Genomic DNA, 13042 nt, shown 5'->3' on the forward strand with positions numbered 1-13042 from the left:
GGCAAACGGGGAGAGGGAAAATCAATTGGCAGGAGAATTACCCATCAGGCACTGTAGGACACTGCGGCCACATGCAGGCTGATCAATGAGCACTGCTCCCTCTCCCTCTCCTCGTTAGCTCTGTGCATCCTGACACTCGGTCTGGGGCCACAGTAGGCACAGTCCTGTGCCTGCCCCTGCCTCTGCCTGCATGGGTCAGTTCTGGAGGACATGGGCAGCGGTGGCAAAGGACAAGGTTGGGCTGGTACGGACTGCTTTGTGCTACCTGTCACGTGGGGCTGGGACGGAGCCATGGCAAACAGCAGGGCTGACTGACCTGCTTGTGCCCAGATAAGCAAGAGGGACGGCTCCGGCATTGCGGAGCCCTGGCTCTGGGCCGGGCCCTGCCTGGTAGCCGCAGGCATGGAGCTGGCAGGATACTGAGGACCAGCCCTGGGTCAGTGGGAAGGCTCCCTGTGGGAGCCCCAGACTCCCGACACCTCGTGCGGGGCACTGAGCTCAGGCCTCATGGTGGGGGCAGAGCAGCACAGTCCCTCCCGCTCCCCGTCCCCCCCGCGGAGGCCACCGTGCCTTCCACAGTGCCTGCAACCATCGACCGTGTGTTCCAGCTGCAGCTGCAGCCGCCCCTGGTAAATCAGTAACGTCTGGCCTGTGCGAGAGGACGACTCTGCTTGTCCCATGGGCATTGCCAGCCAAGCGAAAGCAGACTCTCCCCAATCCTTTGAGGTGAGGACTCGACTCCCTGCAGTGGCGCGGGAGGGCTGGGGGCCCCGGGCAGGGCTGTTAAACATGACCCAGGGCTCCCTGGTCCTGGAAGGACTCGGGAGTGATGAGGAGCTTGCACAGCACCTGCACGCAGAGCTGCGGCCAGGCTCGGTGCTGCTGCAGGAGCGGAGCCTGGGGTGGGAGCCGCTGGAGCAAGCGTCGGGTCTGGTCTCTGGAGGGGCAGGCATTGCCTGGGCTCCGCGGTCACATCTGCAGGGTCTGGCAGGGCAGGGTTGATGCTGGTGCAGGTGGGTGGACATGCTGCCCTGTCCCAGAGCAGCTGCCTTGGTGCCGATCTGGAGTAAGTCAGGTGAAGTCTGTCCTAGTCGGTCCTTTCACTAGCAGTGAGGCAGAGGCGGTACCCCAACAGCTCTTCCTGCTGCAACCGCAACAGCCCCAGTGCATGGGGCCCATTCCCAGTGATCCCAGTAGTGACAGCCCTGTGTGCTGCTCTTTGCACCCACCCCGGCAGCAACACCCCAGCAGGATGCCGGATCTCTTCTTGGCCCCCACTTGCGATGCTGGTTATCCACCCACAGCCCTGGTGTGGCGTGAAGAGCCCTGGAGCACAGGGACCTGGTGCAGCTTGTGTCCTGCCAGCGTGCAGCCATGGGGGAGAGCTGGGCTGTGTGTGCTTCTCCTACACATCAGCCTGGCCCGAGTGCCTGTTCTCCACTGAGTCGGTGCTGCACTAGCTATCACTCCCTGCCGTCTCCCAGGAAAGCAGCACTGGTGCTAGAGAGCAGCTGCCTGCAGCCTCCTGTACCATGCCTGAAGCACCAGCCCTTGCTGTGCAGGCTCACCTGGGGATGTGGTGAGCCAGCTGCTCCCATTGCATGTCTGGGAGACCCCATTCCTCAAAGAGCCAGGCCTTTTGGGAGTTGTAGAGTCACTGGGCATGTGAGTGGAGAGGCGAAGCCTGAGGCAGTGCACCAGCAGGCTCGATTTGCATGGGAAAGCAGGTGCTGGAAAGGCAAGGAAATTTAACCCTGATTCAGCCAGGGAAAACTGCCAGTCCCAGGCAGGCTGCATTGTTTGCTGTAGTAGTCTGCTGCTCAGAGGTTTCTGCAAGACAGTGTGGCTGGGTGCAGGTTAACCCACTCAGGTGTTTGTGGCCACAATGCCTGGGTGGCCAACAGCCCCTGCAGAGGAAGATGCAGAAGGTGTGCAGTTCTGCTTTGCCCCCATGGTAAGACTTGTAAGATCTCCCTTGATTCTGGAAAGATTGTGGCTGTTGCTGTTCAGGTGTCAGCTGCTATTATCCTTTTGTTTCCAATACTCCCTAGCAGACTGTTAGCATCTGTGGGACTGCTGCTGGGGTGAGAGCTGAGACCTCCCTGCGATGGGCACTCTGGGTGACAAGGGTTTTGAAGCCTGAAAAGGCATGAGCCATGCACAGGACTCCTTTTGAAGTGCATTATTTTGTGTCCTTAAGTATGAATCCAACCTGCAACTGGTCTCTGTGACTGGGGCCCCTCCTGAGTCTGTCAGTCCATCCAAGTGTGTCCCTGGGGGAAGGGGTCTGCCATACAAGCGGAGATCACTAAGTGGCACTTGTTTAGTCTGCAAAGTGAAGTCTGAGTGTGGATCTAATTGCTGCCTGTGATATGTGTATAAATACTTACATAAACAAAGGAGGAGAGAAGAGCTGCACAGGCTAACAGACAATGCTGACGCAAGAGTAGGGTAAACTAGCCGTGAATGAGTGGGCTAGAAATTAGGCCATTTCTAACCATCACAGCAAAGAAGGGTCTGAAACAGCTTTCCAGGAAGAGGAGAGAGCATGAGAGGAGACCTGGAGGAAGGAGTTTGGTAAGAGGATTTCAGACGTGGCACCTGGGGTGCCAGCAGCCCTGTCCCTGAGGATGGAAAGAGCAACCTCCCGCCCTCCCACAGCCTGGTGCTGGCCGGCTCTGGCTCCACACAGCGCTGGGCTCTCATCCCAGGCTGCAGGAACTGGTGCCAATGCTGACAACAGCCGCAGGTCTTTGCAGCCCTCTCCGGGCTCCCTTCGGCTGCACCAACCCGCTCTTCACCCTGCCACAGGACGGGGTGGCAGCACCTTCCTTCCCTCCTCCCAGGGGAGGTGCCAGCTTGCCGTGGGAATGCCTTGGTTTCTTTTTCCTGCTCTTATCATGCCCTGGGGCTGCTTGTCTTCCTCAGATCTTACCTGTTGCACCTTTCTAGGTCCCACTGCCACAGTGCTAGCACCGCACATTGCCCAGGATTATCCCAGCTGGATGCCTTCCCTCCAGAGGAGGAGTAATTCAGTGATACACCAAGTGACGGCCGTGGTTCTGCATTACCTCTAATCCCGCAGGGACCTGGAGCCCCGATGGAGAACTCCAAAGATGCCAGAGCGCAGTGTTCAGCAGTATAGCGTGGGATGATCCCCATGGCATGGCTGCCCTTGATGGAGGGATTTGTGAGAGATGGCAGGGAAGGTGGTTTAGACTTTAACACTGAGAATGGTGGAGAGTGGGGCAGGCCATCGGGGAATGCTGTTTCTCACAGCGTAAGAGGTAAAGGTGGCTAAACTTTATAACCTCTTGTGAGGGCTATTGCAAAGAGTATTTGGAAATCCAAATGAACTGCTCTACTCTGGGTTTCACTTATTGGTGCTCCTGGTGGCACATGCAGGGAGCTCTGCTAGACTAGTGAGGCGTGACTTTCTTTGATGGAAGCATTACTGATTTGTTCCTGTCACTATAAAATCTTCTTGAAAGATTCTATAACTCTCTTTGATGACTTTTCATCCGTTTTTCCTGGTGTTAGAATAAGACTCATTGGATTATGATTTCTAAGATACTCAACTTGTATCTTTTTTGAAGATAAGTGATTTTTTTCCTCAGCAGAGAAGTTGATTTAATAAGAGAAAATGAATGTGAATGACTCTGCAAGTCTGTAATGGAGTTCAGGGGTGGGGGTGGCCAGTGCATTTTTCCAGCCATTCACAGTTGTGTCTTAAACATTATTGGGAACTAATGAGGTACCAGAAGATTGGGAAAAAAAGCAAGAATAATCCTGACAATTACCATCTGGAGCATTTAATTTTTCCCCCTAGTGAAATAACAAGACAGAAAAAAAGGAAAGAAATAAAACCAATGAACAGCAATAGTTGAACGGAACTACTGGCAGCAGACCAGAGGCACAGGCTCAGATGGGTGCTGCTGCTCGGCTGGGCAGAGGGAGATTCGCCCCCAAGAGGCCATGAGCCAGAGCCACCTCTGCCCACTGGGACACCCTGGTTGCAGGGCTGATTTAGGGCGTAGATCCTGGCCTGCTCAGTTTGTTGCCGCAGGGTGGTATCTGAGGGTGGCTGAAGTTGTGCTAGCTGAGGCAACGCAAAGGGACGGTTGTGGCATTGCTCTTGCTTAATTCCCTGTGTGGCGGTGTGTCAGAGGGGGGAAGGCAGCGGGTGGGAGCCAGGCCCTTCTGCGGCAGTGCACGTTCAGATGAGAGCTGTAGCATTTGGGGGGAGTCTTGTGCAGAACGGTGCTCCCTGTCAGCAGGGTGTGCTCCTCCACGGGCACGGCTCCAGAGAGGTGATGGGCAGAGCTTGGGATCCTTCCCCAACGCCTTTGGGCAGATGGATCTGCATCCACAGTATTCCTCTGTGTTGGCTCTAGGCTTCCTGCAGCTCACGGGTCCTCGCCAGCTCCGTGAAGGTGCAGGTGTACACATGTGCTCCAGCTGCAGGAGGTCTTCCTGCTCTGCTGCTTGCGAGGGTGTACAAAAGTGTGCATTGCCGTTGTCCCATCTGTTCCAGGGTCTGCCCGCCTCTGTGTGCATGCATGCCCACGGGATGCAGTCAGACCACGTGTCGCTTGTATTTGTGATGATTTATCTCCTTACTATGTGCGTTTTTCCAAGCAGAACTTCATGTTCCTCTTGCTCTTGTTTCTAATCTCTTTAGGGCCTTTTCACTTGCCTACTCCCAGTTTCACACCACATTTCATTAAGGTGCTGTTTGATCCCTTCTTCCAAGTCACTATTAAAAAAAAAAACTAGTCACAAGCCTGGCCCAGACCCAGTCCTTGCCCCGAGCGTGGGGCAGTAGCTGAACAGCAGTGGTGACAGCTTGTTTTGCATCCAGCCTTGGGCTATTTTCAGACCTGACCAAGAGCCAGGCAGAGCCAGTCTCCCACGATGCCATGTCTGGCAAGGCTCTGCCTGTCCCATGGCAGCTGCCAGCCTCGGGGAGCAATCCCAGGCCAGGGAGTTCTGACATGGGCCCTTCGTTTGCCCATCTCCCGGCCTTGCCAGGCAGCTGGCATGCACACAGCGTCCTCTGGACAGACCTGGCTTCCTTCAGCTCCGCTTCCTCTGCCGGGGCATCAGCTGTTGAGATTTGAGACCACAGGCTCTCAGGGTCGTGTGTGGGTCGTGATGGGTCCTGCCAAGGGTCTGCACGGTCCTGTCCTGCCCTCAGCCCCTCGCCACAGGGTGCTGGGCGCTCCTCGGACCCGGCCGTACGCTGTGCCTCCTGGTCATGCTGTGTCTCAGTGTGTGTGCAAGGATGGGACAGCCTCCCTGAATGCTGTGCCACCCTCGCCCGTTCCCCGGGACCCCGGCGTACTGCTGGTGGCAGACTGGGAGAGGGCCCGTGGACCTGCGCTCACGTGGCTGCAGGTTTCTTCTCTCGGCCTCGAGCTGTTCAGTGTGACTCTGCCTGCTGGCTTCCCAGTTCAGACTTTCTGTGCTCCCCTCTCTGGCCCTTTGTTCGACAGATATTTTTGCCCTCTCCCTTCCTGACCACTCTTACTCCTTTGTCTTTTGTGCTGTGAGAGACCTCCTTCTCTGCTGTTTGTGACTCGTGGTCATTTCGGCTGCCTGTTCCCTCACCAGCCCCACCTCATCCCTGGTATCCCTGACGCAAAGCCACAGAGCCCAGCCTATTCCCTGCAGCCCTCACATTTGCCAGGTGGCCTTGTCTGCTTCAAAGCCTGCATCCCTTCGCCTGAGACCTGCGAGCTGCTCAGCCCCAGCAGGTGCTCTGCGAAGCTGCAGTTCTGATGCACCTCTGCCTGGGGCCTGGAGAGCCGCATGATGGGGTATGCTGTGTGCTCTGTGGAGCAGGACGCTTTCCAACACTGCCGGTCTTGTCTCCTCTTGCCCCAGTGCCCTGCTAGAGAGCTGTTCTCAGAGCCTGGGGAGAAACAGCAGGAGAGCTGCTGTGGGATGGGCACCCTGGAAAGGCATGGTTTTGGCTTGCTTTGCTGCTGGGTAAGAATGTTTTCTCATACCTTAAGAAGGGACTGGTTGGGGATGACTGAAACTGTCATGGCACTGTGTCCTCCCGTCCGGACCCATGCCAGGGCGGCACTGAGAGACGAGGGGCAACGGGAGTGCAGGGGAAGCTGGAGACTCCCTGGTCCTTGCATCGGTGAAGCAGCAGCAGACAGAGAGGACCTGCGGCTCTCCAGTGCAGGGGTGTGGGTGTGGATTGAAGGAAAGGAGCCCAGAGAACGGCTGGTTGCTCCTGGGCTGATCTCATTGTTTGTCATGATCAAGCCATGGTTTCTGTTCTGGGGCTAGTGCCATGGAGTTGCAGTTCTCGTGCTCCAGGACCCGTTAGACTCCCCCTGTGACCCCGAACTTCCAGGTCTGTGGATGTAGCCTTCTCTGCCTGTCCTGCCAGTGCAAGGCATTTGCAGTAGATGCTGTTCCAGCTGGGAGAGTTGCTTGGGGCTGGCTGCCCTGGCAGAGTCAGGCTCTCACTGATGTCTGCCTTGTGCAGTCCCTCGGCCTCAGGGTGGGAGGGCCGAAGGAAGAGCCATTAGTCATTTCCTGGACAGATCCAGGCCATACTGTAAATCTCTCCAGCTCTCAGTGGTTTGGGGGCTATTTCTGTTTGAGGATTGTCACGTAGATTAAAGCCTTGAATCCCAGCCAGCGATGGACCGGACACACTCCCATGCACAGTCCTGCAGGGCTCAGCCCAGAATCCCATCTGCTCTTGGCAGAGCAGTTGCTGGCCTGTCCCTGCCTGGGAGCAAGGGCTTGACCTGCTGGGCAGGCAGGGTCCTCCTGGCTTTAATTAGCCCTCGCTGTTGGGGGGACTGGCAGAAATAGCAGCCTGTGGTGGCAGCTGCTGGCATCTCTGCTCTATTCTGGAGCTAACGGTAGCTGTGCCTGCCACCACTCCAGTGTGTGCGCACGTGGCTTCTCTGACTGAGACAAGTCTCTGGGGTGGAAACAGGTCAGCCATCCTTCCACTCCCAAAACTTTGGCACAAGGGCACCGCTGCATCCTGTTGTCCAAGTAGGAGCCAGTTTGGGAAACCCCTGGCAGACAGCCCCAGCTCCTCACCCGATGGGCTGGTGGACGCATTGCTGGAGCCTGCAGCCCAGGGGCCAGTCCAGCTGTTTGCGAGTGTGCACAGACACATGCTGCGTGGTGACCGCCTCCACGCAGGGGTGTCGGGGAACAGTGGGCAGCGCTCCAACAACTGCAGGATAAACAGTTTACAGGGCCAGAACCAAGACCTTTCCCTGTAAAACCCAGAGACAGGCAGGGTGCTGAGCCCTTCCAAGTCACACCTGCTTGTCCTGCTGATGTCCAGCCTCCCTCATGAGTCCCCCCTGGCAGATGGGGAAGGAGCCAGGCAGGCCCTCCATCCAGATATGCTGGTGCAGTTGTGGAGTTGGAGGATCATGGTTGCAGACGGGGGACAGAGCCACTGGGACGAACTGCAGGCATTGGTGGTGGTGGGGTGAGAGACAGTTGATCAAAGGAGCAGAGCAGGCCCCAGAAGCTGAAACAACTTGTCCTCTGCCCCAGGGCACTGTGTCCAGATCCCCTGTGCTGGCTGTGGTGTGTGCACTGTGCTCTGAGCCCTCCCTGGGTGAGCAGAGGCTCCGGGTGTCCATGTGCCTGGGATGGGGTAAACCCAGGGCAGGTCCATGCTTTGCTGCCAGGATGAGGAAGGGTCCCTTTGGCGCAGCTGGTGGGAGTCACTGCAATGGGGGCTGTGCCCACTGTGGGGGCCGGGGAGGGCATGCAGTGGCAGTTGGCCCTTGTGGGGGGTGTGTGGGGGGGCACTTGTGGGGATCCCTGCGTGGTGTGGGGCTCCTTGGTGAGGTCCCTGATATGGGGATTCCCATGTAGGGTGGGGGTGGTCCCCTGCAAGGCCCTCAACAGGAGGACCCCTGGGAGGGGGGTGTCTGCACAGGGTCCCTGCCACGGGGAACCCTGTGGGGGTGCCTCTGCGAGATTCCTGCATGGTTGGTTGGGGGTTCCTGGGTGAGGGCCCTGAGATGGGAATCTCTGTGTGGGGCAGTCAGGGGTCCTGTACGAGGTCCCTGGGGGGGTGGCCTGGGTGGAGTGTGGGGGTCCTCCACCGGGCCCCTGCTGGGGGTCCGCACCAGGTCCCCGAGTGGAGGTTGGGCATCCTCCGCTGGGTCCCTGCCAGGAGATGGTCCTTGCCGGGGTCCCCCTGTGGGGTCCCTGTGGGGGTGCCCGTGTGCAGTGTGGGGGTCCTCCACCGAGGAATGTCCCTGCCGGGGACGGGACCGGACCGCGGGGTCCCTGCACGGATGCCCGTGTGCAGTGTGGGGGTCCTCTCCGGGGCCCCTGGTGGGGCACGGTCCCTGCCGGGGTCCCCCCGCGGGGTCCCAGCCGGGGTGCCCCCGCGGGTCGCGGCAGCCGCGCTCACCGCCTCTCCTCACCCCGCAGGACCCCCGGGCGGGCTGTGAGCGCGGCCCCCGGTGCCGGTGCCGGTGCCGGTGCCGGCCGCCCCGCCGCGCCGCACGGAGCATGCCTCTGAGCCCCGCCGGCAGCAAACATGAGAGCCCGGAGTCGCCGCCGCCAGAGCCGCCGCCGCCGCCGGAGCGACAGCCCCGCGCCGCCGCCGCCGGGGAGCCGGGCGCCGGCCTGCGGGAGGAGACGCGGCTCGACCCGGCCCGGGGCCCCGGCGGGCCCCGCTCCCCCAAGCTGGCGGCCCCGGCGCGCATGGAGGAGCCCGCGCCCGGCGCCATCGTCGTCCGCATCGGCATCCCCGACCTCCAGCAGACGGTGAGTGCCCGCCTCGGCCCCGGCCCCGGCCCGCACCCCGACCCGGCCCCAGCCCCAGCCCCGCTCCGAGACAGCTGCCGCCCCGGTACTACCCGGCAAACTTCGCACCGCCGCGGGCGGGGGGCGGCCGGCCACGGGCCCGGCAGGACGGCTCCCCGCTGCCCCGGCTCCCCGCTGCCCCGGCTCCCCATTGCCCCGGCACCCCACTGCCCCGCTCCCCATTGCCCTGGTGCCCCGGCTCCCCACTGCCCCGCTCCCCATTGCCCCGGCTCCCCTCTTCCCCGCAGAGCCCGGCGGGGACGCGGGCGGAGCGTGCCGGGCAGCCCCGGCTGCGGCGCTGCCTTCCCGGGGCGCAGCCCGGCCGGGGCGCTCCGGGGCCTCCGGTGCGGCCGCAGCCCGGGGCCGCTCCCGCCGGCCGGGGCCCGCACTGGCCCGGGACCCGCACCGGCCCGGGACCGGGCTGTGCTCTGCCGGCTGCCCCGAGTGCGGGGGACAGCGGGGCCGGGTGTGGGGAGCGGGCACAGCTCAGGAGGCTCCAGCACCGGCATGGTACTGGTACCAGTACTCCACCGGCACCGGGATCGGCTCCGGCACCGGTACCGGCTGGGCTGGGCTGTGGGAACATGGAGCCGCAGCGCAGCGCTGGGAACCAACAGCCGCCTGGTTGCTGGCGGCGTGGGCAGGCAAGACCGAGCCGGGTGTGCGTGGGCTGTGCATGGATGCTGAGGTGACCGCAGCGGGTTCCAGGTGTCAGGCCCGGGTGCAACGCAGCAGGTTGCAGTGTCTGCTTGGTGCACCACTGCACCGGATGGCGGTATGGTGAGGTGTGGTGTGCCAGGCCATGGTGCCGGTACCACAGGCGGGACGTGCAGGTGTGACCTGCTGGGAGCCGAGGTGTGACACGGGAGGGCACGGGCATCATGGTGCGTCAGCCGGTGTGGCTGTGATGTGGGGCAGCACGTGTGGCACGGAGGGGCAGAGGGTGGCATGGTGGGTGGTTACCCCCGGGCACAGCAGGTGTCTGGCAGGGCGCAGTGGACCGTGGAGGTTGAGGGGTGGCTGTTACAGACCGGAGGAGTGCTGGGGGTCACCTGGGGCGCTGGCTGCTTGCGGGGAGCGAGTGCTTGGAGACTGAGCCTGGTCAGCGCAGGGAAAAAGTTCACTGAAGGGCTGCAGTAACTGTGGCCCTGGTGAAGAGCGTTTGTTAGAGGTGGAGTGCTGGGAGCAGTGGCTTGCCTGGGGACGTGTGGGCTCACAGAGCCTCTGCTCTGGGACGAGGTGTTGCAGGCAGGAGAGGAGGTGCCCCTTGGGGATGAGGGGTGGGGGGAGATGAGGAGACAGAGAGGCTGGGGGCGAGCAGAGCATTGCTGGGGGTGGAGGGGACTAAAGCTCCAGGTGGGGAAAGAGCTCTCTTTTGGAGACTGGCCTGGGGGTCCTGCTCAGTGACAGAGGGGTAGTGGCTGGGGCCAGAAAGCTTGCTAGAGAACAGCGGTGCTGGGGCTGAGGGCCGAGTGCTTGGGGCTGAGGTGCTGGCATGCTCACAGGCACAGCTCTGCAGGCTCAGCTGCCAAGCGCTGGGGAGCGGCAGAGGCAGGCGAGGCAGCGCTGCCTTTGCTGTCGAAGAATCGGACAGACGCTCTGCTCTGGCGAGGACTGACCTTGTGCTGCAGGAAGGGCTTTACACCTGCTCCCTCCTGCCCCAGCCCCTGCTGGGGTTGTGAGCAAGGCTGTCGGGGACACGGTGTCGGCTCTTTCCCTTCACTGCTGTATTAGCCCCAGCACATCAGCTCCTCCTCCGTCCCGAGCTGATGCCCAGACGTGGGTGTCATCCTGCTCCAGCCCTCACCCCAGATCCCGTTGTGTGATGCAGCACGGGGCAGGGCCCACAGACTGTCAGTGAGGGCCCTTGCTCTGCACATTGCCATGGTATCCACCTCTCTGCTTTGCTGTTCCTTGGGCACTGCTCTGCACCTCCCTTCCCTGTCTTTGTTTTGGGAGTGTGCGTGGGCATTGGAGGAAGCAGCGATGCTGGAGACCCCCCCACCCCCTTCCAGTCTTCCAGGGGGTGGAAGACTGCGACCAGGGGATAGTCCCAGAGTCCGAGTGGAGCTGCTCAGCCATGCCACACCGAAGATCGCCCCAGGCAGTGGAGGGAATGGGGCACTTCAAGCAAAGCAGAGCATCTTTGCATGTATAAAGTAGGAATTTCCCTCCCAGATCTCCCTTCCCCAAGGGGCAGATGCATATCAGAGAGCTGAAGAGTGGAAATGTTTCTGGTGCAACCTCCCGTGGGCTGGGGGTGGGAGCCAGCAGAGCAGGAACCCCTGGGGAGACCCGCGGGCTGCCTGGGGCTGGGGGCTGGCGGCATTGCTCCCCTGGGACGGCTGAGCGGGGCGGGCAGGCAGTTGGGGTGCTGGCGGAGGTGCGGTGGGGAGCGCCTGGGACGTGGGGCAGTGCTGCTGGGTGCAGCTAAGAGCACCACAGCGCTCGCATCCTGGCAAGCGCAGCCTGCGCACCGCCAGCCTGGTTGATGTGCAGAGGAATTCACTGCAGTCGCAGCTCAGGGCTCGGGCTTTGCAGTGTGAGTAGCAGGAGCTCGCAGGTCGTGCGTGGTGGTCATGGAGGGGCAGGGCTGCCCGACCAGCCCTGTCCCTGCTGCCCATCCCACGGGGCAGCGTGCACTGGATTTTATGGGCTGCGGATGGGAGTCGGAGGCTGTGCTGTGGCACCTGCTCCCCCGGGCAGAGAGAGGCAGGATGAAAGCAGATTTGGGTGCAGGCTCCCTGCAGAGCAGGGACCGGTCCTGTGCAGCACGGCTGCCCTGGGGAGCTGTGGGCAGCAGGACAGTGTGATGGCTGTGCTGTCAGACCCTCTGCTGTCCTGCGAGCTGGGCGAGGGGAGCCAGAGGAGCCAGACACCCGGTGCAGCTCCCTGCACAGTACTCCCGTGCTGTCACCAGCATGCAGCCATGCTCAGGCTGCTGTCAGGGGCATCTCTTTCTTTCAAACCAAGGCAGTGCCTGCAGAGGGCTGTTGCATTTATGATTCAGGTGGGTGCTGACTTCCCAAATAGAAACTGCCTGTTTTGCAAACTCCTCTTCTGTGCTAGCTGAGGTACCTTCACTTAAATAAAGGGAGGCAGGAAAAACCCAGCTGGCTTAACAGTATGCATCCCTAAGAGCTGTATGGTGTCCTGTGACTGGCCCTGAACTTCCCTAGGCTCCTGTGATCATCCCCATGCATCAGCTCTCTGATCTGGGCGCTCGCAGTGTTCATTCTTCATGCCTTGAGCAGGCAGGCTTGGTCCCCTTCTGCAAGGTGACATCCAAGCGGATGGGGGCCTGACCAGTGTGAAAGGGGACAAGGGGAAAATGAGCGATTGAGCCTGTCCCATCTGCCACTGCTGGGCTTGCTGCCGCACTCCCATCTTCTCTGTGAGGCACTCTGGGATTTGTTGGAGGATGTTTGCTGTGTTTTGGAGAAGCTTGCAGGATAGATGCTCTAGAGCTGTGTGTGTTCCCTGCCTCCTCCTCCCCTCTTACAGGGCACGGGTTCCTCGGTCTCACCCAGCTGAAGAGCAGCAAGGATCCTAGGCCTCTTCCCTGCTCCAGCTCCTGGCCCGTACGGATCCTGCTCCTCTCTGCAGTTAGTGGGTGTTGAGCTGGCACCCGTCTGACTGGAGCCCAGCCGTCCTTCCCAGGGCTGCTGTGGCTTAGCAGGGCTGCAGCACACTGTCTCTCAGGCCAGGTGGGGACCCCTCTCCTGGCGTGGTGGTCTCTTGCTGCTCAGACCCTTTTCCCTGGGCTGGGATAGGCCTTTGCACTTCAGAGGAGCTGACGTCGAGCTGTTCCCCGAGTCTGCATCCGCAGGGCAGTGAAGACCCTGAACCACAGGCATCTTCCTCAAGGTGTCCTTCCCCTGCTTTTGCTGCTCTGCTTGTCTGGCTTTGCAGCGGCAGTGGCCCTCCCTGATGGACAACCAGCAGGGAGGCTGACACTTTGGCTGCTCTGTGGGTCTGTGTGGTGGTCTCGCCCCAGGCCAGGCTTAGTGTCTGCACCCTGGGAGGAATCTCAGCCTGCAGGTGCAGACTGGGACTCAGGCAGGCTGAGGAAAGGGAAGGATGTCCTGTAGGCAGGAATAAGGGACAGGACCTTGCAAAAGAGGCAGTCAAATGCCTGCCTTGTAATGGGAGCACTCTTCACCTCCTCTGACCTGGCTCTGCTCTCCTTCCTGGACCTGTCCAGAGGTTGAGTTGCTCTGGG

At 60.9% G+C, this 13042-nt stretch overlaps 1 protein-coding gene across 1 annotated transcript in view; it reads left to right on the forward strand.

Annotated features, from left to right (window-relative positions):
- Positions 1-659: 659 nt before the first annotated feature.
- SHANK3 (SH3 and multiple ankyrin repeat domains 3) overlaps positions 660-13042 on the forward strand; it is a 372381-nt gene continuing 359998 nt past the window's right edge. The window contains exons 1-2 of the mRNA XM_041123382.1: positions 660-726; positions 8443-8781. Coding sequence (XP_040979316.1) covers positions 679-726; positions 8443-8781 — 387 coding nt within the window. The 5' untranslated portion in view covers positions 660-678. The remainder of the gene's footprint in view (positions 727-8442; positions 8782-13042) is intronic.

This window comes from Aquila chrysaetos, chromosome 5, assembly GCF_900496995.4.
Source record: "Aquila chrysaetos chrysaetos chromosome 5, bAquChr1.4, whole genome shotgun sequence".
Taxonomy (NCBI): Eukaryota; Metazoa; Chordata; class Aves; order Accipitriformes; family Accipitridae; genus Aquila; species Aquila chrysaetos.